A 25,120-nucleotide genomic window follows, 5' to 3' on the forward strand; every position below is an offset into this window, starting at 1 on the left:
GGGCAAGGTTGGAGGAACCTAGCGCGTTTGCGTTCATTCGCTCAGCTTAAGCTGGTACTAACGGAGGGCTACAGAGAGAAGGAAGTTATGATCGCACAGTTATATGGTGCTGCTTGTGTGTCTTGATCGCGTGTAGCATAAACCCGTCGTCCGTCCATTGATCGCCAGCACAATTAGTGTGTGCAGTGTGACTAATTGTGCCCGAATCTGTGATATATTTAGTGACTTCCCCCTGCACACGGGAGCAATGTGGTGGAATTGCGAGTAGAATTGCACCGTTAGTCTGTAGTGTTGTAGCCGTGTATAGCGATTAGGGTAGTGCCTTCCCTCTCGGTGCATCCGTCGATCGCGCGAATGTGTGGTAGAGGAGTGTATGCGATCAAACAACACATCACCACCATCACCAGTATCGTCTCCACCCAATGACACCACGGTTGGGCGGCGCTGAAAGTACACATCACTCCCCCCAGGTGCACGGGACCTAAAAAAAAAAACAAGATGCCACGGAAGTTGCTTAAATTTCTGATCCTCTTCGACAACACGTCGCTGCTGTACTTCCCGGGACAGTTTCTTTCCGGACGCGTTCTGTTGGAGCTGCAGGACGACACACCGGTGTTGGGTGAGTTTGTACTTCCGTTCTCCCCCATCTAAGAGAGCCCCATTCAGCACAATATGTGTGTCGCAACGTCACGAATCGGTGCTGCCGTGTTTGAATTGTGCGCTCTCCGCTAACCTTCAACCTACGAGGCCGTCGCGTTCCATAATCTTCTTCCTTTCGGCGGTCCGTGCCCATTCGTCTCCATCCGTTTTGTGCCTTCGACGTGTGCTTGTGTAATCGATGTGCTACGCGCCCTCGATGGGCCACGGTACCGTGGTGTGCGTTTCCAGTTTTGTTTTATCCATTTTAGTCGGGTCGGGCGACGTTGGTTTACTTCAAACGAGCACGCTGGTCAAACAATTACTTGATCATCCACCATTCGTAGCACTATGTTGAAGTTTTAGTCATCCAGTAAAGTTTGTTAAGGGGTTCCGAGCGGAACGCAAAAGCTGAAATATAAATATTGATAATCGAATGCATTATGAGCAATGAATGTAACAGCACGTGAAGGTGTTGGTTGATTTTAAATTGTTATCTTAATCATCGGCGAGACACACGGTTTACAACAAACCCCATTTCGTGACGATGACATCATAATTAAATACAACGAACGGATATCTTCCCTTCCTTTTGCCTATCTGGTTCTACAACCATTCTGGATCTTGACCTCTCTATATTCTATCTGTGAAGTCTATCAGTGACTTCATGTATCCATACACATCGTTTAACAGTTCTTCGTTGTATAAAGTAACGAAAACCTTGAAGAAGTACGGCTATAACAAAACCACCGTAAAAAAAAACAACCAATAAATCACTACGGCTATTACGTAAATTCATGATTCAATTGCTGATGGACGTTTCTTCCTTTTATAGGACTTCATTTTCATGTCGTTGGCGAGTGTGTCGTGCGTGTGCGTTCGACACGCCACGAGCGATCGTACGACAAGGAAAACTATATTGATTTCCGAATGCGACTGCTGGGCGATTCCGACAACCAAGGTCCGACGATCCTGTCCCCTGGTATACACAGCTTCCCGTTCAAGCTCGGCCTACCGGTCGATCTACCTTCGACCTTCCTCGGCCGGTACGGTTGGGTGCAGTACTACTGCAAGGCCGGTCTGCGCGAACCATCCGGGCTGATACACAAAAACCACCAGGTGTTCATCGTGATGAATCCGATCGATTTGAACCTTGAGCAACCATATCTGGCAGTAAGCGAGGAACGCCAGCGCAATCGATCTACGGCTATTGTAAATATTTCCATTTTCAGGATCCTTTTAAATGCAACATCGAGCATAATCTCGGTATGGCATGCGTTGGAGGAGGGATCGTGAAGTGTAAAATCATACTCGATCGTGGAGGATATGTGCCGGGAGAGTCCATTATGATAACGGCGACGGTAACAAACGCTAGCAGTGTTACGATCAAGTCCACGAAAGCTGCTCTCACGGAGGTTTGTATCATAGGTGTCCGAGGTGTTAAAGTACTACGCTTATCGCTTCTCTCCCTTACATTACAGACGATACAGTATTTCGCGCGTGATAAAGTTATGCAGACAGAGAAGCGTGAGCTGGCAGTGATAGCCCGGGGAAAGATACGGGCCGGTCACAGGGATGAATGGCAGAATGAATCCCTTTACGTGCCACCATTGCCACCAACGAATCTGCGCGGCTGTCATCTAATACGTATTCAGTACGACGTTTGTGTAAGTACTATTGTTGCTGAACACTAGCCGATACTGATTGATCATTTCAACACTATGTTTGTCCCTTTCGCTTTCTTTCCCAGTTCTTAATAGAACCGAAATCGTTGGAAAAACAAATTAAACTGCAGCTACCGATCACGCTCGGTACGTACCCGTTCAAAACCGCGGACGGTGACGACACGAACGAGTGGGCCGAAACCATTTACAAACCGGAAACTCACTATCCCTCTACATTGCCAATCTTTCGGCCCTGGTTACACGAGAAAAATGATCAAAAGTAGCGATGAGAGCTCCCTGGAAGTGCAGCGAATGCACAAGGTATAGCTAGTAGAAGGAACGCATAATGGCCGATCGATGGTGCCATATTTTGAGAGGTTAGTAAAGCTAGTGGAATTGTTCGGACGAATGGCCGCTAGCGTTACGCGATGAAGTAACATTACTGTGAGAGTATGAATGACAATGTGTGTAAAGAAGCTTGAAAGTTTAAATATAATTAAATTCAACAATTATTTTATCCTAAACCATACACATGTATAAACTGTGAAATCGTTTTAATCGTCTTGTATCTCAATTATTTTATCAATAAGGCCCGATTTTGTCAGCCCGGAAAGTCCACGGGCGCCTTGTTTTTGCAGGTATTGCTTAAGTACGGCTACGGTTAAGCTCGTCACCTTAAGAGAGAGAGAGTGAGAGAAAAAACGAATGAATAATCCAAATTTTACTTACCAAAAATGTATTTTGATATTTCAGTTAGGTTTTAGATAATCGCAAAATATTCCATTACCTTGCCCTGTTTCACCATTTCAACCAGTTCTTCATCGTTCACCGGTACGACTCTTGGCCCTTTAGCCCGGGGTTCAGCTTCAGTGTCTGCTTCGTCATTCCGGCGACGCTTTGGTGCTTCTTCAGGATCCTAAACAATATTTTAGCATTACTAAACCTTTCTGCCAATAATACTGAGCATGTAGCCGCAATCATACCTCGCCAAACATACGCGCCATGTCGGTTAAAATTGGTTCCAGCTTTGAATCGATTCTTTCACAATCGGGTTGCGTCGAGTCGACAAGCTCCGCATCTTGCACATCGAACACCAGCGACTCGATATTGATGTACAGATTTTGCGACGACGGATCCTCAAAATGTGACGGGTGAAATTTAAACTTCACCTTTTTGATCATCTTTTTAAACAAATCCGTCTGCTCATCTGTTACCTCCGGAGTTGTAATTCCCTCGAGCATGGATAACTTTCGAATATCACCTAAACGTAAAGAGAAGAATGGGAATAGAATTACACAGGTCATTTATGTACTGTCTAAAGGTAATAAGATTTACTAGCTTACCAGCAAACGGTATAAACTCTACACGAAAACCACATTGTCGATCCGCCTCACCTAAAGGATCGTGAGCTAATTCCTGTTGAGGTACCAGCGCAACCAACCTGTGTATTAAGAAATTAACGTTACTGTTTCGGTAGACATTATTGAATGATTTTCTCTTACTTAGTTGGTTGCTTCCGACGCATAGTAAGCAAACAGAAGGCCACCTGGCTCTTTTCAAGACATTTTTCATACAGCGCACGAAACAGTACAGTCGAACCGTTAATATAACCCTCATTGGGGTACAAGAATAAGCAGCTGCTGATATGATTTGTTATGTCGATCACTGATGCCGGTTTGAATCCCAAAAGGCGTATTCCTGGTGGTAGTAACTGTTTCATATGGGCCACTTCCTCCGGCTTAAACGACACTTTTTCACCACCGATTGTGATCGATTTTCTGTGATCGAAAAAGAATATCATATCGAAGATAAATTTTGAATGCAATGTAAATTAAATCCGATTTGCTGTCTAGTACCTCTGCTCACCGGGTAAAATTACTTTGGATGTTTCCTGCTCTCCATCCTCGGAAAAGGTGCTCGACACATGAACCCGTTTCGAAACGATCACTTCGTTTGTTGATCTTAACAATCGTACCTTTTTAGGATAACGTGGACTCCTGCAGATTAGATAGAGATGCAATGAAAAATCAATAATGAGTTGGACCGTTCGCGGGAGGAAACAAAAAAACTCACCTTCTTAACGTATAAACATTCACACCCAGTGCTAGATCATCCGAAAGATGCCACTTTAGGTGGGCCGTTGATCGTTTTTTATAGCTTCTGACAAACAATCGATTCAGAAGCGTAGCCTTCGATTGTTCATACACCGGAGCATCGAAATCGTTCATATCTTCCAACAGCACGGTGCACAGGAATTCTTTGTAGAAATGGTCGCAATTAAAGGTGCTGCTCATCGGTACCAGCTCTACAAAAATTTCTTTCTGTTGCAGATCCCTCGCCTTTACCAATGCTTGCTGATACTCGTTGGTACTACTGTCGTGTGGTTTATCGTTGCTCGTAAACAGCACGATCGTGGATTGGCGCAACTTGTACCCACAGTGGGAAAACATTCTTGAACAGAGCCACATTACATTTGACAAACTGGTACCACCTGAGTGACCGTACTTTGAATCGAAACCGAACAAATCGTTCGATTCGCGCATTCCACGCACTTTGCGAATCATTTCCACTGAAGTGGTGCCGAGTGGAATGTAGATGGCACATTGTCGCGGTGCAACTAAGCCTGGTTGCAGTTCTTCGTCGCTTTCTGGTGCGGGATTGTTTTTGGTATTGTAAAAAATTACTCCAATCTGAAAAGATTTAAACGTCATTTTTATGATAGCCAGATAATCTACAAACAGCATAAACTTACCAAATCCGTTTCGTTGGTAACCACTTTGTTACGCATCATGGCCTCGATGATTTGGAGCACTTCTACAAACGGAGACTCAGATTCATCTTCCTGTTCGAACATGTAACCGGCACAATCTACGGTCAGTATGTACCCCGAACGGCCAGCAAAAGCTTCTTCGTACTCATCTTCCTCATCGTCGGATCGATTTGCATGCCAATCGGAACTCATAATGATATTCAATTACGTATTTTCACCTTCAGCGAACGAAATTTTTCCTAAACTGTTCACACTACACTTCCTACGACAATTTACGAGAAAAATCGTGGAAACGCCGCCAAAACAAAACACAAAACATAGCGCGCCATGGAAAAAGACTATGCACACAGCTGTCATGCGCCAACGGCACTTGCTGTCAATATGCATTCGCCATTTGTGTTTTAGTTCGGTAAAAAATATTATTCCTTGAAAATGTGTGGCGTTTCTCTCCGGTTTTTGTATTGTGCACGTATTAAATGTTAATTAAACATCGTAAAAGCAGAATGTAATAAATGTGCCTACCAGAGGTGAATCCTTTTGAAACTATTTGTCCACTGTTTGTAGCTGTGTCCCTGCCGGCTTTTTCCCTTCGCTGCACTGCGACAAAAAAAGGTCGATAATCTATCATATTCGTAGCAGCTGGCTCATTTATTGATCCGATCCGGTATGTTCAATTTGCGTGTTCAACATGGATGATACGTGATACCAGTTCCAATGGATGTTGCCAAAAACAAGAATCGATTGATGAATTAAAAGTAACGGAAAAGCTTTAAGCCGGTAAGTATATTTGTGGAGTGACGAAGTTTGTTTACAAACATTTGCAAAGCCGCTGAAGAAATGACATTCGTTGGCATCCTTTTTTGTGCTCTCATAAATATTGCAAAATGTTGGTGTTTTTCTTTTTTGTTTGTAACGGGTGTATAATTTTCAAATTAGATGATTCAATATTTTAAACACAATCATTGTTGCCCACAATCATTGTATATCCGCATGAAACAGAGGCTCTTATTTACATTGCGTCCGTGTTAGTTTATTCGTTTATCTAGCGAATTACATGATTCATTTCGCTAAACAATCTCACATTCGTTATCAGAGGTCCACGGCAAGTGTCGTCACGGTCTAAAGTAAGGCTTGTTCGCTGTGTGCGCGAACACAAAAATGTATGCAACAGCAATATCGGAAATCTTATCAGCTTTGTCGCGTTTTCGAGTGGACCGAGAAGGAATCGCGATAGTAGACAGTTGACCGTCCGAAGTATACGACGTGTGGTGTAGGAATCTGCTTCAACATGAGTACATTGCGGCAAAAGATTCGGAACGTTTTCTCCTGGCAGCACGATGATTACAGTTTTGAACCGGCAGAGGAATCAACCCAACCAAGAAACCCACCGGTTGAACCACCCAAGGAGAACAAACCGAATCGTTTTTTGAAAGGATCGTCCTCAAAATCTGTGGTATGTCGTGGCGTACTTAACTAAAGTCTAAGTAACGTGGGCAACTTGTGTGTGCGTGTGTGACCTTTTTCTTTATCGCTCGAGGTTCTATCGATGTGACGAATAGATAGCGCCTACCGTATGAAACAAATGCGTACAATCGTCAGAGACGCGTTTCGTAATGCGAACATATTACTGCTCACACGAGTGGAATAGTTTTTAATGCAATTACACGTTCCTATTCTTGCAGGCAACCCCAGCGAAAGGTGTGGGTAATCGGACGGCAAAAATCAATAAAAAGCGATCAAACCAGATAAACATTGCAAGAAACTCTTCGATAACTTCGGCACAGCTAAATGCCGCTGTACCGTTGGTGAACATACGGCGTGCTCCGTCGGACAGATCGGTGCTATCGGAAATCGACCGGCAGATTGTACCAAACCGAAAGCAACCCAGTCTAGGCAACTTTTTCACTCGTCCGATAACAGTGACCGGCGGTACACCCGCACTTTCATCTATCTCGGACCGTTCCTTAACGTCCAAAGCATCGTCTAGCCGCGTTAGTTCATCCATTCCTTCCACATTGACGAACACTTCGCAGAAGGATATTGTGGTGGTAAGAAAAGCTCCACCGGCTCCAGCAGACAACGGAAGATTGTTTCAGCGTGCGACAAAGAAAGAACAGCCACCAGCAAACACATCTGCTACAGATCGGTCATCAATTAAACGAAAACCGCTGCTAAGCGGGTTTGGTAGACAGAGGTAAGTAAGAACGATCTTTTTCACGTACGAAACGGGATATCCGAGAAGTGTAACCAATTCAACTCGTAACGTAACAGTTATCCGTATCGAGAAGCATAAATTTAGTTAGGAATGTGGGATGGTTTTAAATGGCCTTCAATGTAAACTGGAGCAATCCATTTTACTTTCGTTTGGCTAAAGGATTATGACCGGATCGTTGAAAGACACGGGTTGAGGATTATCGTTGTGATGCAATGGGGAATGTCAGTTGTAATTAGTTTAAAATGTGCCATCGTACACCAAGCAAGGGGTAACTCTGTTTCTTACTTGACTTCGAACTGCATAGAAAACCATAAAAATGTCGCAATGGGTGATAAAACCAACAATTCAAGAAGTGAATAACGTCTACAGAATAAAGCGAGACTATAGAGGTGCAGTGTAATCTTTCGCAAACAACTGCACACACAGAGAGAAAAAAAAACATTTCAACGCTCATTAGGGTTAGGAAGAAAGCAATACAATTACGCAAGTAGAATATCTAGATAATCCTACGGCAGTAGATAAGCATTCTGGCGGCAACGTGAAACCCATTTTCCACAAACCATTTCAGTCGTTGGCTCGATCCGACCGCGCAACGATCCTCCGTTTGACAGTACTCGAATAAAACCGGTTCGTGCGCATCGTTCGTTTGACAGTTGGTGTTGCATCGTTCGAACCGGTTGGTTTGTTGCTTTTTGGGAAGAAATCGCTGCCGTTGTCGTTGTCGTTGTCGTCGTTGTCGTCGTCGTTCGAAGGAAAACCGCGATGGTCGTTGTAGTTTAACTTGCGCGAAACCCCACTAAACCTTTAGTGCGTAAGAGACTAATGTAAGAAGCTTTGGTAGCCTAGTTTACACGCGAAGGCTTCTCGATGGATTGACCTGCTGGTCGTTCGTACGTGCCTTGTTTGCTTGTGCATGAAACACGAAATGTAAACCCCGCGGTGCTTTTCGGATAGTTTATCACTTTTTTACCCTCTGCCTGGTGGAGTGTGTTCAGTGCCTTCGAAAGACGCCACAAAGCTGTGCCAAATGAGGTGGAAAAGTGTCGTGATTTGAACGTGTACGATAGCGTAAGGTTTTGAGTTGGGTTTTGTTTAATCACCACACCGGAATCAAATGTAATCGAAATGGTGCCGTACAAATGCTTTGGTTTGTGCCAGTTGTGTGGTGGTGTATGTGCGACGAACGGAGATCACCGCTAGAGATTCCTGCCACCGTAGCGCATATTGCGTGAAGAAACGTTAAAGAAGACCGTGTTTTGCTCTTGTTCTTGTTTTGGGAGCAGGTTTCTAGATCGGTGTTGGAATACTGCCGTTGATGTGTGTCGCGTTGTGCAAGAGGTGCAAAAACTCCACCATACTAGATCGTGAAGCTGTAAGCCTGCAATTGCCCTTTTGAAGTTAAGAAAACCCTTCTCCAGTGCCAGTTTGGGTTCGGTGGAAACGGTTGCACTCTACGCTGCAACATTCGTCCGGAACGACTTTCTTCCAGCGATCGGAACCCATAACTCTTCCTGTGTGTGTCAGTCTGGTACTATCTAGTCCGGTCCCTCTTCGTTCTCTGCTAACATCCGTCAGCATATATTTTTTTCGGAACTAAATCCAGCTCACCCCTTGCCAACCTTTAATTGATGGCTGTGCGCCTTCTGCTGTGGCTCATTACTATTTACCGTATGTATGTTTCTGGGCTGCTTTCTCTTTGAGAACCACCGAACCTGGGCAAGTTGGCTGGGATCTCGTTCATGCTCGCGAACCATCCGTGGCGCCCGGCGATCACGCGGTCTTTCTCTTTCGTGCATCTTCCGTTGTTTTCTTTTTGAACGGTTTTTTTTTTTGGCTAGCGGGCCAAATCAGCCGAGTTGCAGCGCAACGAACGTGCACCTTTTGGATGTGGACGCCAGCTCACTACTTGCTTCATTTTGCCTGCCCTGTATACGTTTACTGTCTAGGGCAAAATAGTGTTCCGTTGTTGGGAAAAGAAATGTATTTGCACACTTATATTTGCCTGTACAAAAGCTCATTACCAGCAGGATGGTGAAATGTAATCCAAAACTAAAGAATCTACCGTAGAAATGTGCCTTAGATATCAGTGTGACCATAATAACACCAACAACAACCACGATCAAACGTCCTTGTAGAGGGCTAAGGTTAAATAAATATTCCCTCCAAAGCTTAATCTCTTCGTCGAACAGCGGATTGTTTGTAAACACTATAACATGTTCCCCTTCGGTGAGCAAACGCCATGCCTGTGTTGTGTGGCCCGGCCCGGGAGGTTGGGTTCGACCAGCCGTTACATTTTACACTCATCGTCCACACTAAACAATTAGGTATGCCGCTCACGTCGCTCTAAACAACACTTGCTCGAACAAGATCATTGGAAAATAAGCTTGCTTACTACGATCGTGTGGTGTACCGAGAGGTGTAATGACACCCTGGAATGTGTTTCGACCTACTGGGGAATTGAATTGCAAATCGTCAGTGCTTCTTTACCAGGCACACAGGGGTGATTATCTACGTTTCTACCACTAAAAAGTGGCATCGTAAACCAAAGCAATCGTTGAGATTACCCGCGGCTAGTTAAAATGTAATCAAACGCGGCTTGCGTTCTAGTTCTGTTTTGTCAAACTATCAATTACATCAGAAACCACCTTTAACTAAATTTAACGATCAATACCCACCACGCCAACATTCATAAATCATTTATATTAACATCAAACGGTCAATTACACTCATGAATTGCGCCGTTAATAAAAAAAGGAAGGTTCAATTAATGGTTCTCCGTTTCGTTTTAGCCATCATTTTCACGTCATCTTTTAGTGAAGACGAAAAAAAAAATGCAACACATACAGGAAGTGCAGCACACGCCATGCGAGCGTTCGAATGGTTGAAAACAAAAGTAATGAATTAATAACCCTCCCGCGCATGGTAGGCGACAATTTTTACGGTTTTGCACACCCTTTCGCACCCACATGGGTCACCCCACCGGGGGGGGTATTGCAACTTTCGTTCGTTGGTGGCGATTTAATGAGCCAATTTTTCGCTACTACCGGAGCACAGGAGCAAAAAGGGGTGATGCGAAGAAGAAGAAAAAAAAAACACCTGTAAAAAGTGCATGGGTGATTCTTGTCTGTGTTTGCGTTGATTGAATTCGATTGACGAAAGACGGAAAGCGAGGAATGAGCGGCAAGGGGTGGACAATTGCCTAGACTTGACTGTGCCCTAACTGCTGGTGGGGATCGCTGCGGTCGTTTGTCGTGCACGGTCAGGTTGTTGTTTAAGGAAACTGAACCTGACCTTGGAACGATAAGATTAATTGATCCTACGTACAAACGCTGTCTCTCGCCCTGCACCCGCGCGAAGTGCAGCAAAAGCGTACAAATTCCCTTTTCCGGACGGTGCAACACTTGAACGAAAATCGTTCATGGTTCGCGTGCCTTCACACCGCGTTGATGAGATGAGCTGAACATGGCGTTAATTTCTAGCATCGCATTCTAGCATTCTGGTGGGCATCCGACCACAAATTGTACCTTCGCATGGTTGTCGCGATCTTTGGATATCTCACCGCCAGCTCTCCACATGTTTCTGGTTTCTGGTTGGCTTTTGGGTTGGCAAGTGGCGTATCAAATTGCTCCTGTTTACTACAAACACAACCGGTACAGGTACGATCACAATTGACGCATGTAGCAAAAAACAGGGCACTCAGCACACCAAGACGAGCGATGGAATGAATGCATGCATAAATGTATGCAGTTTTGCGTACAGCATGTAGAATTCACGGGACTTATGGTGATTCCCACGGGACGGTTTTGGGTTTCATGTTAACGTACGATTTTATCCAGATTCAAACAAAAGGAAACCTGATTTTTTTGTGAAGTTTACTTGTGTACATTGTAGTTTGATCTTTACTTGGGAAGATGATCCCATTTTACCAACAGACAGACAATTTTGTATTGCGTATGAAATATTTTTTTTTATATTTAAAAAATGGTGTTGGTATAATAAGCAAAAATTCTCAACCTATTCAACCCCAATGGAATTGGTCGTCAAATGGTCAATTGTTTAACGGGGGTTAATCAAAACGAAAAAAGGAAATGTGTACGATAGAGCGAGAGAAAACGGACAGTTGATCGTTTTACAATTAATTTTTTTAAATTAATTTTATTAGGAGGTTTTGGTCTTTTTGTAACCCATTGATTAACGTATCTTTCGATTTGATTTTCGGTTATAAGTGAAGTGTATGCATGAAGAATTATTGCATGCCGATGCACTATGGCAGACACTGAAGATGCTCTGCTAGACTGACAATTATAGACATCGTTATTTGCAAAGTAAGGTAGAAAAAAAGTGTAAAATAGTGATTTTTCACCATGTAAGAAGTGAAACAAAAAAAAGGACCAAAAAACGTAACATTACGCGTAGTAAAACATTCTACGCACAGGCGTGCGCCAATTGCGGTGCGGTGTACACTTACGCGGATATCCCATTTTGGTGTGTGAAAAAAAAAACGCATAACGAAACACACACACACTCACACAGAGAAGAACGTTGCTCGCGTGAAAAGTGAAAGAGCACGTGAGAGAGAAGATAAACTATGATCAAGCTAAAATCATTGTTCCGTAGAGGGCAAGGTCCATCGGGACCGAAACATCAGCCACAGCAGCCGGTATCCTCGGTGAGCGTTGCTGCCGCGACCGGCTCGGGCCATGCGGAAGGTGTCACCGGTAACGTGCACGGAGCAGTAAACGGTGGTGCGTTGCTGAAGAGTGCCGCTTCGGCATCGAGCCTTGAGTATCCGGTCGCTTCGAAACCGGTACAATCCGCACGGGGCACCGGACACCAGCAGCAGCGTTTCAACGGGTCGAAGGAAAAGCTGGACCACGCTCACCATCACCACCACCTGCACCACCATCATCACCAGCCGCATCTGCACACGCAACATCACCATCCCCATACGCAGCACAGCCGAACGGCATCGGGCCAGATGGCGCAAATGGCAACCGTGTCGACGAATCACTTGAACAAATTCCCACCGGGCGGCAGTGGAGCGTCCGGGTCGGCGACGGCCGGGGATGATGGTTTACTGAACGAGCGTGGCGTCGACATCGGAAGTAGCGGGCTGAGCTCGAGCATGGAACAGCTGACCGCTATCAGTTTCGTGGGCCCAGAAAAGGCGGCAGCCGGTAGTCGTAAGGAGCAGCAGCAGCAGCAGCAACAACAGCAAACATCACCTAGCAAAAGCCGTGTGGCCGAACTGCAGGTGCATCTGGAGAAGCTGCAGTCCGAAAATCTCCGGCTCGAGAAGAAGGTGCACGAGATGACGAGTTGCCAGGAGGAGCTGTTGCTGTTGCGTGACGAAATCGTGCAGCTAAAGGTATGTAGCGCTTGTATGTAGGGGGGACTTGGCACTGGCCGTGTGTTGTGTCACATTGTCGGTGTCCATGTCGGACGATTCGGTGCGCGTTGATGGGCAGGCAGCATTCACTGAGTGTGCGGTCGGTATTTCATTTCATTTGGCCAGGCATCGCACGAGCAGAGCAACGGTGAGCTGCATCGGTTGCTGAACGAGAACGAATCCCTCCGGGATCGGTTGAAAACGGTCGTCCAGTCGCCGCTGTCCGATTCGGAAAAGCAGCAGCTCATACGCAACACGCAACGGTTGCACAGTTCCGCCCCGGCATCGATTGCGCTTCCGAATGTAAGTGTAATGCAATTTCGATGCGTTTTAAAACGGAATTACAGAACACTAATTGCTGGTCACCCATCTCTTATTGTCCACAGAACATGGATGCTGAAGGTACACCTTGCGTTACGCCCGACTGGGACAAACAATCGTCCAGCAGCGAAATAGCGGTGGCGTGTTTGCAAGATAAAATTATTCAGGTTAGTAACGCTGTGCACAATTATCTTTATTATCCTGGCCTGCCGCAAAGAATGATTACTTCAACGTTTGATAACGAACCGTTAGTTTTTAGAATGATAATTTGTAACGCTGTTGTAGATCGTGAGCAAAATGTCAAAGAAAAACAAGAGCAATGGCTGTTTGCGTAATGGACAATTAAACATTTACGATCATAGGGCGAAGGCGAAGCTGTAGTGTATTACCATTGATCACTTTTAATGAATCGATTTACTTGAATGATAAAAGAAGTAACAGAAACAACAATATGAATATGATCACAGTGCAGCAAACAAAAATTAGCAAATATTCGTTTAATAAGTTCTATTCTTGTAAAATCGCCTACGTCACAAATTTGGTTCTGCGACTGTGCGTGTTATCTTACACAATTAATTCCTTCGCCTAATGCCCATCGTTTGTGGATGATATCTGGTATCTTACGCCGTAATGTTGTGCGTAGCGAGCTGATAAAGGGTACCATGCTTTGCTTGTGTCCAGCTTGGGTAGTTTTGTAAGATAAGATATGCAATCATTTATTTTGCTGTTGTTTATGATACCTGTGAAACAAATTTTCGGTGGAGATTTAGCTCCCCAGTGTTGAGAGATGTTGCTTATCGAAGAAGAAGAAGAAGGAGCATTATGTTATCGTTTAAAATTCCTAGCATATTATTCATCGAGTTATGCTTTATGATTGGTTTTTTTTTAAATTTGAAACTGGTACACTAAACACTGGTGAACGCTGGCATGCAGCCCGCCTTGTTGTGACATTTTCAGGTTGTAGTGACACATATGAAGAAAGATTTCATTACACAACTTACTGGTACATCTCCAACTGTAGTGATTTCTTCAGTTTTATAGGCAGAATTGTTCACTTATTTTCGGTCAACAAATTGCTTATAAACTCTAAAATTTCCATCCTCCAAATGTTCTTGTAAAATGTTTTACGTTCTCTAAGATTGATGTGATTTTAGAAATGAGAAAACGTTCCATTCAATATACAAAAATGGGTTGTCTTTAGTGACCCTTTTTTCCTTCTTCTGAGTGTATATCTCCCCTTAAATGTCCTAATAATGTCCTTACTATTATTGGAATAAATTACAATTTATACACGCAGCAACATTCACTTCTTGCGCAGAATTTTATTTGTACGCACACACACACAAGTGATGCAAATGATTGTGCCGTGTGCAATGTGGGGATCTGCTTTTCGCCATAAGTTTCATGTTTCACTATCTATGTTGCTGCAAACCTCCGTTATGAATCGAAACCTTTATTGAGCCGAATACTGGCAGAATAGTGAAGGATTGAACCACATAGTTCCCTATGTATTTCATTGCGCAATTTATCGTATTCTCTTTTGCCAGCTATTGACCGTACATAGGTGAATGTTTGATCGTCTTATCATAAAATGATCGAGTAAAACCAAGAACCTACGCAGTAAGCGCGTGCCAGACGAAGGGCCAAAGAGCTTTTAATTTTATGCCAATTCGGTCTCTCGTTCATGCTGTAGTAATTTCTTTTCGGATGTCCTTTTGAATACCAAAAAAAAACATAAGAGTTGGTCCTTTCTTTGATGGAGGGGAACTATATTTATCTTCCTGTCACCACCAACCACCAGCGCACCATCGGCGGTGTACCGAATTCCGGATCTTACCACATGCCAAGGGTAGTAAAGATAGAACGAGATCTCCATGGAACAGCTGTTTTTATCGTATTTTACGTTCCTGTTGTACCTTTTTTTCTATGTATCCGCTCATACGCACGGTGAGCGCATACATGCAGGGGACCGATCGTGCCCTTTGCTCTTCTCTTTCTTGTACCGTACGGAAAGGCATTTAATGATTCTGGAACTGTTCGTTTCCTTCGGGCACTTCCGATTATGCTGCAAACAGCAACTGAAACAGAGAACGAAAGAGAGAGATAGAGGGAGAGAGTGTCTATTTGTGCGGGCAGATGTATGTTTTTTTGGGAGTTTAAGTTAGCGCCGAAGTAGAGGGAAACCCAGCCGGACGTGGCGGGGTGTCCCTTAATGTACGGCGCGTACTGCACGCTCCGTTTGTCCCTTTGAATTCGTCCTTTGCGTGCGCATTGCCGGTGGGGGTAGTGGCGCGTGCTATTGCCACGGACCAGGCATATTGACACACTGAGGAAAAAAGGGACAGAAGCAGGAGGACGGGAGGAAGTATTCGAGTCATTCGGCAGGGGGGAGTTGTACATAAGCCCAACGGCGAGTGTAAATTTTTAACGAACTTTTATGCCCGCGCTCTCTTCCCCTATTGCCAACGGGTTTGAAAGGGACAGATCCTGCTGGTGGTAGAATAGAGGGTTGCTTTTTTCTCGCTTTTCTCATCCCCCTTGCCGAAAAGCGACCGTTTTTCTTCGACACCAACGGACCGACGTGCGCGTACAAACTACACCCGGCGCGGTTTTGCGCAGAAGCCTTCGAACCGTCGCGCAGTAAGGATGTGTGGTGCGCGTTAGTTGTAAGGATTTAGGAAATTCTTTAAAGAACTGTGATTCGTGAAGAAGAAAAAACGAATTTGCGCGCCTTTTTCGCAAGCTGTGAAATAAAAGCGAAAAGTGAAAAGTGTTAATTGCTTTTTTAATTAAAGTGCGCCTAACTAAACAAACCACAGAAGAGTGATAAAAGGTATCTTGGAGCATCATGACGTCACAGCATAACTACACCAATCCGGCATTCTGCCAGCAGAGTGAATTTTACACACCGCCCAAGACGCCCGGAACGGTGGGATCGCTTATGTCGGTTGCGGCCACCACCAGCTCGACGGCGACACGACGCAATGAGCAGCTAACGCGCTCGTACAATCGCATTACGTCGAAGATCGTTAACCGACAGCACAGTCTCGCTTCGTTCGATCAACGTGCGCAATTCGGTGGCTCACCAATGCCCGGCAAACCGTTGGTCCAGAAACGTCTGCTCGATCGATACGGCCCTGTCGGTGGGAATGGAGTACAGCAACAGCAACAACCACCACCACCACAACCACCATCGATGAACGGTAGCACCAGTGGTAGCCGTTACGCATTAGTTCCGGTGGAGGAGATTCCCTTCAGTGTGGTGCGCAAGTACAGTGTCGTCAATGAGACGCAGCTGTCCCTCGGCGTTACGGGAAGTGCAACGCGCAGTGAGGAATTTCTCGATCGCGTCGGAAGCGTGCCGAACCTGAACGGTAGAGCACGGGAACAGTCTCGTTACGGTGGCACGGATGGAATGAATCGAACACACGAAGAAGAAGAAGAAGAGGACAACGATGATGATGGTGTGCACAATCTGTCTGATCAGTTCCGCAGTTTGCCACCGATGATGTCTTCACATTCAACGGCACTCGATCAGCATTCGAGTTCGCGGCTAAAGAACGCATTCTCGTCCGATTTCGGTTCGAAATCGTTCATACTGTACGATCAGCGTAATAATCAGCGCTTTGAGATGGTACCGACGGAAGAGGACGAAGAGCTGGTTGATGAGAACCAAGAGATAATACAGATGCACAATGGACGGGCGCACCGGTATGCGATCATTCCGAGTATTGCCGACGATGAAGATGAAACGTGTCTCAGTAATGGTGGTAATGGAACGGAAGAACCACCGACGGCGATTCATCGCACACCGTCGTCCATGTCGGGACAGCACCGAGGAGTTACAGGAGTCTCCTCGGTACAAGTGTCCCGTCGCGAAACTCCCAAACCATACATCCCCGTTGGTGATGGATCAGTCACTACGACACCGTCCAAGGCGCAGCCAGGGCGGGAAGAAACAACTCCGAAAAAAAATCCCGCCACCCAGAAACTGCACGAATTGCTTACGACACCTCAGAAACCATCGAATCCGCAATGGCGTGGATATCCATCTTCTCCTTCACCGTTCAGTGCTACAACACCCAACACAACGCCGAGACGTGCTGTTCCTGCACCGCCTGCAATCATGGTATCCAGCACACCGAAACAACCACAGCCCCCGGTAATGATTCCGACGACCGCCATCATAAGCCCACGATTAAACTCGGACATCTACAGCGAGAAACCGCTACCGGATCCGGAAAAGCCGGGCAACTGGGGTACGGCACCGAACGGATCGAAATCTTGGCGAAAGATGGCAAACGCTTCCGCCACAGTCGGTGCCGTTTCGTTAATGTTGATCTTGTGCGGTTTTATGAACTCCGGGCTTAGTCTCTACATGACGGCAAAGTTGGGCCGCGAGTTCTATCTTGACATGGGCATTCTGGCTGGATTTTCCGCGATCGCACTGGGCATACTGGGCTTCAAGTCTCGTCAATGTGACTGGCTACCGAATCGGAACTATATGTCAGGTAAGTTTCATCGTCTTCATGCGTGAGGATTACGAAAGATCCAATTTTAATTTCTCCTTTGTTGCGTCAGGTTTTGTGTTGGTGACCATCTTTTCCCTGTTGAACTGCTGTGCGGAGGTAATACTGATGACGATGCATCCATACCCCGGTACGCCGCTGAACGATGTCACTACCGGCATTATTCTGGGTCTGTCCTCGTTAATAATCTTGCTGATCAGTCTCGGTGCAATCACTTCCCGTTGGTGCCGTGCTCCACCACCGGACAATCGTGTAGACGTGTGCACCACCGGACCGTGATCGGGCTACAACACATGGAGAAAGACATGGCGGGAATAACTTTAGACGGAGAAGCCTTAAAACTGTGACACAAATGAAAAAGTTCTCCCAAAATCATACAAACTACCATTGGTTAGCATTGCATAACGAAATGCGAATCGTAAGTGGCATCATCAACATAGTGCATAATTTAATGAAGGAACCCAAAAAATATTTATTGTATAATGTTTGTTAATGAGTACTTAAAAGAGAAGAATAAACCATACTTGAGAAGCTGGAGAAAAAACAAAACGAGTGCATGTGTTGAATTCTGAAAGCGTCGACGGAGTGCGCTAAGAGTTTATTTCTGCGCCATCAATAGAAACCACCTGCCGTCAATGTGACGAACAGCCGAATATTACCCCGGCAAAGCGTTCCGTTGTCGCTTATACGCTTCAACTCTGTATATGTGCGTACATAACATTCGTTGCTAATGGAGCGCCGCACATTTCGACGTATGCTGTTTTTTGTGACATTTTTTTATTCTCAACTTTTTTTAACGCGTGTCCGGAAGTGCATTCTGCATGCTTAAATTAATTATAATTATTTACCAATTCGCGCCGCTTTCGTACGAATGATGTGAGAGGACCTATGGAAATTCTTGCGTACATGGTGCAAAAATGTGACAGGTGCAATTCAAAAATCGTTGCTTTGATGTTTTTTTGTGTTGTTTTTAAATTTGTGAAGTAATCATGCTTTGGAATATTACCTGGCCTACTAGGTATTTATTCGTTTTGTTTTGTCTAACGACTGTTCTTCCTCTTAGATGGAGGAAACACATTATTCTACGAACGAGGAGCTGCAAGCAACGCTGCAAGAATTAGCCGATTTACAGTCGCAAATAATGGAGCTACAAACTGACAATGAAAGGTTGGTGGAGGAAAAGGATGTCATCTTCCAGTCACTGTGCCGGCAGACGGAAAAGCTAGAAGATTCGCGCATCCAGATCGGTACGCTCCAGAAGCTACTATTGCGCGAACCAAACCAGCAGGACGTGGTACCAACGGAACGTGAACATAAGCTGATCGATTTGCTGAAGATCGCCCAAGAAGAGCGGGAATGTTTGATGTTGAAACAGGAAGAACTAAATGCCGAGCTAAATGAGCTAAAGGCACTCGTTGACGAACGTAATGGGGAGGTAACGCGAACGCGTGGTCGCATCAGTATGCTGGAATCATCACTGGACGCGGCAAACGCCGAGAAGAAGGATGCAAATTCGCAGTTGATGGAATCGAAGGAAGATGCATCGGTTAAGCTGATCGAGATAAGCCGATTGACCACACTGCTCGAGAATGCGCGGGCCAAAATTGATGAACTCGAGCAGGACCGTGCAATGGGCGACAAAACGGACCTGGAGGAGTTGCTCGATGTTGCGCGGAAGGAGAAAGATCAGCTCGAAACGCAGATTGCGTCCTTCCAGGAGCAGGTATCGATCAGTCAGTGCGAAATCCAGAAGCTCAAAGATCAACTGGCGCGACTAAACGAGGAATGCAAAGTCGTGCGAAACAACGCCAAATGTGTCATCTCGGACCTGGAGTATAAGAATGAAACTGTCACGCAGGAGAAGCAAAAGATGGCAACCGATTTTCAACAGTTGCAGGAGTCGATCAATGAACTACAGGTACGGCGCTGCAAAATTGATGTCCTTTTATTAAACTCGGCATTTTAAATAACTCCATTCACCTATCTTCCACCGCAGGTTCAAAACAAATGCCTCCTGGAGGACAAATCCCAGCTGGAAACGCTGCTGTCGGAAACGCAGAAGCATCTTGGTGAAACCGAGCGCCAGCTGATGGAAAAGACTGAGGAACTAAACCAAGAAACTAGACTTAGGCAGCAGGAAGCGGACGAGTGGGAACATTTCCAGTCGGACCTACTGATGACGGTACGGGTGGCGAACGATTTTAAGACTGAAGCACAAAACGCGCGCGAAAAGCTTGCCCTCGACAATAAGGCACTGCGCGAAAAGGTGCGCGTGCTCGAGCAGCAGATCGAACAACTGAACAAACGTGAGTATCAAACATTGGCATCGGTAGGCTAACACCATGCATGAATCAATCTTAGAAAAACACATGTTCGAAGCGAACTTTTTTTTGCATGTGTAGTATAGTATACATACCCTTTAATTAAATCTCCATTTTTGCTAACTTTGCATTATCTATTTACGTAATTACATTTTGAGAATTAGTTTTCCTAAGTTCATTAAAAGCAAGACAGTTTTATAGTTGGTCGGTGCACAACTTCCTTTTTTTAAAATAACTCTTTGTCATGCAAGCTCTGCACAGAACCGGAGAACATACCTAACCACAGCAGGTTGATGGATTGTTGGTAGTTGTAGAAGTAATAATCATTTGATGTTTCGCAGAATCCTTAAAAGGTATCGGCAATGCGCACGATGTTCAGTTGAGTTACGAACGTTTGAACGATCTTAAGCAAGATTTGAGTGCTTCGGTAGAAAATCTAAACACATTCGATCGGAATGTGGATGAGTTTTCCTATCGTGTTCAGTTGCTCCGCAAGCAAATGCACAATTTTTCGCTCGACCGAAAACCGCCCGCCAGCCTCGTTTCTGGTGGTTTGAATGATACATCCAAGAAAAAGGTTACGATGCAATCACCACCGCCACGAGCAGTTCAGGACTCCGATTCCGATGTGCCACCACCGTTACCGAAAACAAAACCACCGAAGCTCGTAGTCCGCTTCGCCGACGAACGGTCCAGTGTTGAAACGTTGGACAGCACGGAATACGACTACAGCGATTCAGATCAGGATGATTCCGAAGTGGTTGGCACAACGAAGCGAAAATCGACACCGTTCGAGGACATTCAGCAGAGCAAGACACCTTCCTCTGAAAGTATATCTGAAGCTAGTGTGCTGGCTAGTGACGACGAGATTTCCAAAGAGGTGGTTGAATATCAGGTCAATTCTCCCGCATTTCGGCCCATCGTCGCTTCGCAGAGCACGGAAAATCTGTTCCATAGCCCATACGCTCTGTTTAAACCAATTCCACGTTTTGCCTCGAAGAGCACGCAGGATTTGAGTTCCACTGAGCGTGCGGATGGTTTATACCATCGGCAGCATAAAAATCGACACCGCGCGCTTAATACAACGGATTTTGGTTCAGGTTTGTTCTACTCGAAAAGCACCGACGATCTTATCCTACCCGATATCGATAGATTGACACAGAAGCCAGCAACGAATCTGAGCAAATTTCGCAAATTTCGATACGAACGCTCGATAAGTGGATCCAGCTTGAATAGTTTAGTTAAACTCGAACGTCAAGAACAACTTTTCCAACGACAGAAGCAGCAGCAACAAGAAACAAGTAATGAAACAATTTCGACCCTAATGCAACCTAACGAAGGGAGTGCAGATGATGTTGAATCATGGAGTAAACCTTCACTGGGCACTCCTCAAACAGATTTAGTGGATGTGTCAGGTTTCCGGCAGCAAAACACGGCGGGAAGTCCGGATCATAAGAATAAACCGGAAAGTCGTAAACCACTGCCTCTTCCTCGAACGGACAGTGAACAGAACCTAGCGACGCAAAAGACAATCGTGTATGTTATTGACGAACAGACAGAACAGTTCGTCCTGGAGGAAGAGCTACAGAAGCGTAAGCAAGAGCGCGCTAAGAAGGAACCCACGAAACAAGTCACGGCCGCACCGAAACTACCAACAAAAAGTAATACAAAATTTATTGCAAATCGCAATGTTCCAACTTCTTCTACTGCGACCTCCGAATCATTGTATGAAAACATTCCTTACCGAAGAAATTTTGTAACAAAAAGTTATTCCTTTGACCATGATCCTAGTAAGTTTTTGACCCTTTGGTTTGCATGTTTTGCTTTGTGCTCCCGTTGCTTCTATTTTCGTGCCGTTTTGTGTCGCTTTCAGCTTGTAAACTATGTGTTTGCTTTTCGTGCACAGTTCAATAATGTTTTCTGTCATCGTTACATGTTTAGTTTATTGTACCTAACACGTTCGAAAGAATTTTGTATTAATTCTCCATTTGTATTGATGATTTTTTTTAATGTTTTGCAGTGCTAACATCGAAAGAAACTCAATCACAGTCACTCATCACAACCGTGCAACAGGAAATGGCCGTTCGGCGGCAGCAAAAGTCCGCAATCCAGCGGCAAGATTCGCGGCTGTCGGTAAAGAGTCTTATTGAGAGCATTGAAAATTCAGCCAAACAGGTGACGTGTGGCATTGTAGCACGCGGGTGTTTGGTAATGAAACTGTTATTAAACAAGCTTTTTTTTGTTTCTTCTCATGTTTTTTATAGACCAAATTAAATTCCGACTCGCGGTGCAGTTCCAGTTCCAGCATTAACAGCATTCCAGCGGACGCAAACCCTACGCTTTCCACAAAACATTCCTCAATTAGCAGTACGAACAACAACTCCATAAACAACAATGAACACGACAGTATCAGCAACAATATTAGTAAGAGCCACGTAAATGGCAACAACAATGACGAAAACAACGTAATCGTAAGTTTTATCTAAACAAAAATGAGCTTTGAGTTAATGTTTCATTAACGCATTTTTTTACAAAAACCAACAACAGCAAATTCCTGTGCAGCCATCGTCTATTGTGCAATCCGCTGCATTGCCAGCTAAAAGTCCGCTGCGAGAACAGCAGCAACCTACGGTGGGAGGTAACGTGAACAGTAATTCCAAGCCCAACGCATCAGCAGGTAATTCACAGCGACGTGTCCATTTTCCTAGACGTCCTATGTAGTTCCGGCATGTAGCTTGGCATACACTTGTAGTGTGACGCGTCTGCCTGCCTGTAGTGGCTTTAAAACGGGCTTTTGCATGTTTTATTTTCTCCTAATATTCAAACATCGATAGTTCCTAAATGTATTTTTAAGTTTGATTAAAATCACTGTCCTGCATGCTATACTTAGATTTATCCTGATCTTTATCGAATAAATTTGAATAGTGTATACCAAAAAGATCCTTTTCCTTCACCTTTTCCACTAGCACTGATAATGATTATCTATTTTACTGATCTACTAACAACCACTTATCTATTTGCGATATTAATTTGTTTTGAGAAAACAAAATCGTCGCGTCGGCTTGGATTATTTGCTTACAAAAAATGGGTTTTCTTGATTAAGGCTTTTTGTTGAATTTTTATTTAGGCTAGTCTGTTTAATCTGATGGTTTTAACGGTGAAATATGGTTTTAGTGGGTTTTTTTAATTATTAATATTAATTTCTAAACTCCTAAATGGTTCAACGTAAATATATTTATATTTTAAGTATATCACATTTTCGGAAACAATTATGGAGTTAATCTTCCATGTTGATTGTCGAAAAAGTATAAATATAATTTGAAATATTTTTTTTCTATGATTAATTCCGGAAATGTTTAAACACGCTACCTAACAACAAAAACCGAAGAATTACTTATCGACTTTGGTGTGCAACTGCGCTTCGATTGGCTATTTGTTTTTCCTGATTTTATACTTCCCTTTCCCGCACCCTATGTCACATATGTTCGTATTATTCGTCTAACAAGACCTTTTATTGCATGCGTTTCTGTTTTTTTATTTAATTTATTTGCACGACAGCGTTGTTGATGAGTAATCACATTTGTCTGATCTGCATGCAAGCATTATTCTTAGTCGCACTTCACATTTTCTTCAACATTGTTGGAGAACACTAAGAACTAGAAACTATTGGTGGCATATTTATGAGACTAATTCAACTGTAAAGTAAGTATTAATATCGCTGAGCTTTTTATTCAGCATCTTTGGTGAGGAATTAATAAAGAGTTGGTTATATGATACTTAAGTGCTTTTGGTGTTCTATATTTTCGATTTCTTGTGATAGAAATGTACACATATATGTACTAAAAAGTGTACTAAAAACATTTGAACACTAGAGAAACACTTGTTTGCTCATATTGCATTTGTACATGTTTTATAGATGGCTATCGCCGTTTCTAATCTGTAATGCTTTGCCACTTACGCATTTATCTGTTTATCTTGTAATGTTTTGTTAATTTTGTGTTTTTGCCTGATTTTTTGTTTAATTTTCCTTTTTTTCAACGATTTTATAGACACAGTAATGTTGATGAAAAAATCCAATCTTATCACCAGCAACAATGGTTGCAATACAACACTAAACCCAGCAATTATTTCCCACAAAACGATGGACTATGTGCGTCGAAATAGCTACAATGACATAAGTATGTGAATTTATTTTAATTTATAATTTGTATCTAGTACTAATGTTTCAGATCGCCTTATTTTCTTGTTTCTGTTTTTGATAATCAATTAGTAATCAGTTGAATGATCATCGCATTTGATTGTAGTTTTTTTTTTGTCATTGAACGTTGCGATTAGTATAATTTGTGCAATGTTGTAGATGTTTGTGTAGACGAAAAAGCAGAAAAAAATTCTATTTCACAGAAAACGAGAAACCTTCCATGTTTTGGTAGCAATAACTTATCCTAATAACTTCATGTTACACTATCTATTTTTCACGTTTTCGTTTCAAAACCAGGCGAACGGAAAGATCCGTTGAATGCGTTGGTAAAAAATGGAGGCTCGAAACGAAATGCACTGCTGAAATGGTGCCAAAACAAAACGGTTGGATATCGGAATATTGACATCACGAACTTTAGCTCCTCCTGGAATGATGGTTTGGCTCTGTGCGCCATCATGCACTCCTACCTGCCGGATCGCATACCCTACGATAAGTTGAATCAGAATGACAAACGGCGCAACTTTAGTCTAGCGTTTACTGCGGCCGAAAGCGTTGGCATTCAGACATCTTTGGTAAGTCATCCTGGCAAATGGAAGCCAGTGTAATTGACCGTTTAACTATTTTGTTCGTCTGTCTCCCGTCCACATAGAGTATTGATGAGATGTGCCTTCAGGAACGACCGGATTGGCAGCAAGTAATGGGCTACGTAACGGCCATCTATAAACATTTTGAAACATAAGACAACAACGGAAACGTGCATTCCAATTGCATATTTTACCAATTTTTTACCGTAAAAGGCCTTGAAATTTGGCTTCGCAAGTGCTGTCGCCGTGTGTATGTGCTGCTGCAGCTATATGGGGCATCGTATCCATCTATGCTCCTATTTCGTACTTGTTATTTATTTTATTAGATTACACTCCCGAATTGCTTCGCTATTTGAAACAAAAATACTATGAATGTTGTTGAAATATATACATATGAATAAAAATGCGTTATGTTGTTTTTTATTTCTTTGCCAAATTTGAAGTGGTCCAAAAATTGTGTAAAAGATTTTGTTATTGCAATTGGATTTCCTAG

At 43.9% G+C, this 25,120-nt stretch overlaps 4 protein-coding genes across 14 annotated transcripts; 3 read left to right on the forward strand and 1 right to left on the reverse strand.

Annotated features, from left to right (window-relative positions):
* The first annotated feature begins 49 nt into the window (after window positions 1-49).
* On the forward strand, window positions 50-2,829 carry LOC125760528 (arrestin domain-containing protein 4). Its single transcript, XM_049420725.1, has 5 exons — window positions 50-619; window positions 1,472-1,809; window positions 1,869-2,051; window positions 2,118-2,303; window positions 2,387-2,829. The coding sequence occupies exons 1-5, from the start codon at window positions 499-501 to the stop codon at window positions 2,582-2,584; spliced, it is 1,026 nt and encodes a 341-aa protein (XP_049276682.1). The 5' UTR covers window positions 50-498; the 3' UTR covers window positions 2,585-2,829.
* Window positions 2,830-2,851: 22 nt separating this feature from the next.
* On the reverse strand, window positions 2,852-5,410 carry LOC125760517 (X-ray repair cross-complementing protein 6). The gene is made up of 8 exons (XM_049420711.1): window positions 5,053-5,410; window positions 4,374-4,990; window positions 4,157-4,297; window positions 3,803-4,078; window positions 3,644-3,741; window positions 3,284-3,561; window positions 3,088-3,216; window positions 2,852-2,974 (listed from the first exon to the last, which is right to left on the reverse strand). The coding sequence occupies exons 1-8, from the start codon at window positions 5,260-5,262 to the stop codon at window positions 2,855-2,857; spliced, it is 1,869 nt and encodes a 622-aa protein (XP_049276668.1). The 5' UTR covers window positions 5,263-5,410; the 3' UTR covers window positions 2,852-2,854.
* Window positions 5,411-6,050: 640 nt separating this feature from the next.
* LOC125760498 (cytospin-A) lies at window positions 6,051-25,033 on the forward strand. Of its 11 annotated transcripts, XM_049420665.1 has the most exons (14): window positions 6,056-6,523; window positions 6,753-7,264; window positions 11,903-12,653; window positions 12,801-12,977; window positions 13,061-13,162; window positions 18,588-19,442; window positions 19,521-19,830; window positions 20,187-21,635; window positions 21,866-22,020; window positions 22,110-22,316; window positions 22,393-22,522; window positions 23,895-24,023; window positions 24,341-24,615; window positions 24,693-25,033. In XM_049420665.1, the coding sequence occupies exons 1-14, from the start codon at window positions 6,359-6,361 to the stop codon at window positions 24,780-24,782; spliced, it is 5,307 nt and encodes a 1,768-aa protein (XP_049276622.1). In that variant the 5' UTR covers window positions 6,056-6,358; the 3' UTR covers window positions 24,783-25,033. The 11 variants fall into 11 exon arrangements, with proteins under 11 accessions (XP_049276623.1, XP_049276622.1, XP_049276632.1 ...); XM_049420666.1 differs by lacking the exon at window positions 23,895-24,023 and having other exon boundaries at window positions 6,051-6,523; XM_049420675.1 differs by lacking the exon at window positions 20,187-21,635 and having other exon boundaries at window positions 6,065-6,523.
* Window positions 15,393-18,560, forward strand: LOC125760516 (uncharacterized). The gene is made up of 2 exons (XM_049420710.1): window positions 15,393-17,506; window positions 17,577-18,560. Exons 1-2 carry the CDS (start codon window positions 15,844-15,846, stop codon window positions 17,801-17,803), a joined length of 1,890 nt encoding a protein of 629 aa, XP_049276667.1. The 5' UTR covers window positions 15,393-15,843; the 3' UTR covers window positions 17,804-18,560.
* Window positions 25,034-25,120: the final 87 nt, after the last annotated feature.

The sequence above is a fragment of the Anopheles funestus genome, chromosome 2RL (assembly GCF_943734845.2).
Source record: "Anopheles funestus chromosome 2RL, idAnoFuneDA-416_04, whole genome shotgun sequence".
NCBI lineage: Eukaryota > Metazoa > Arthropoda > Insecta > Diptera > Culicidae > Anopheles > Anopheles funestus.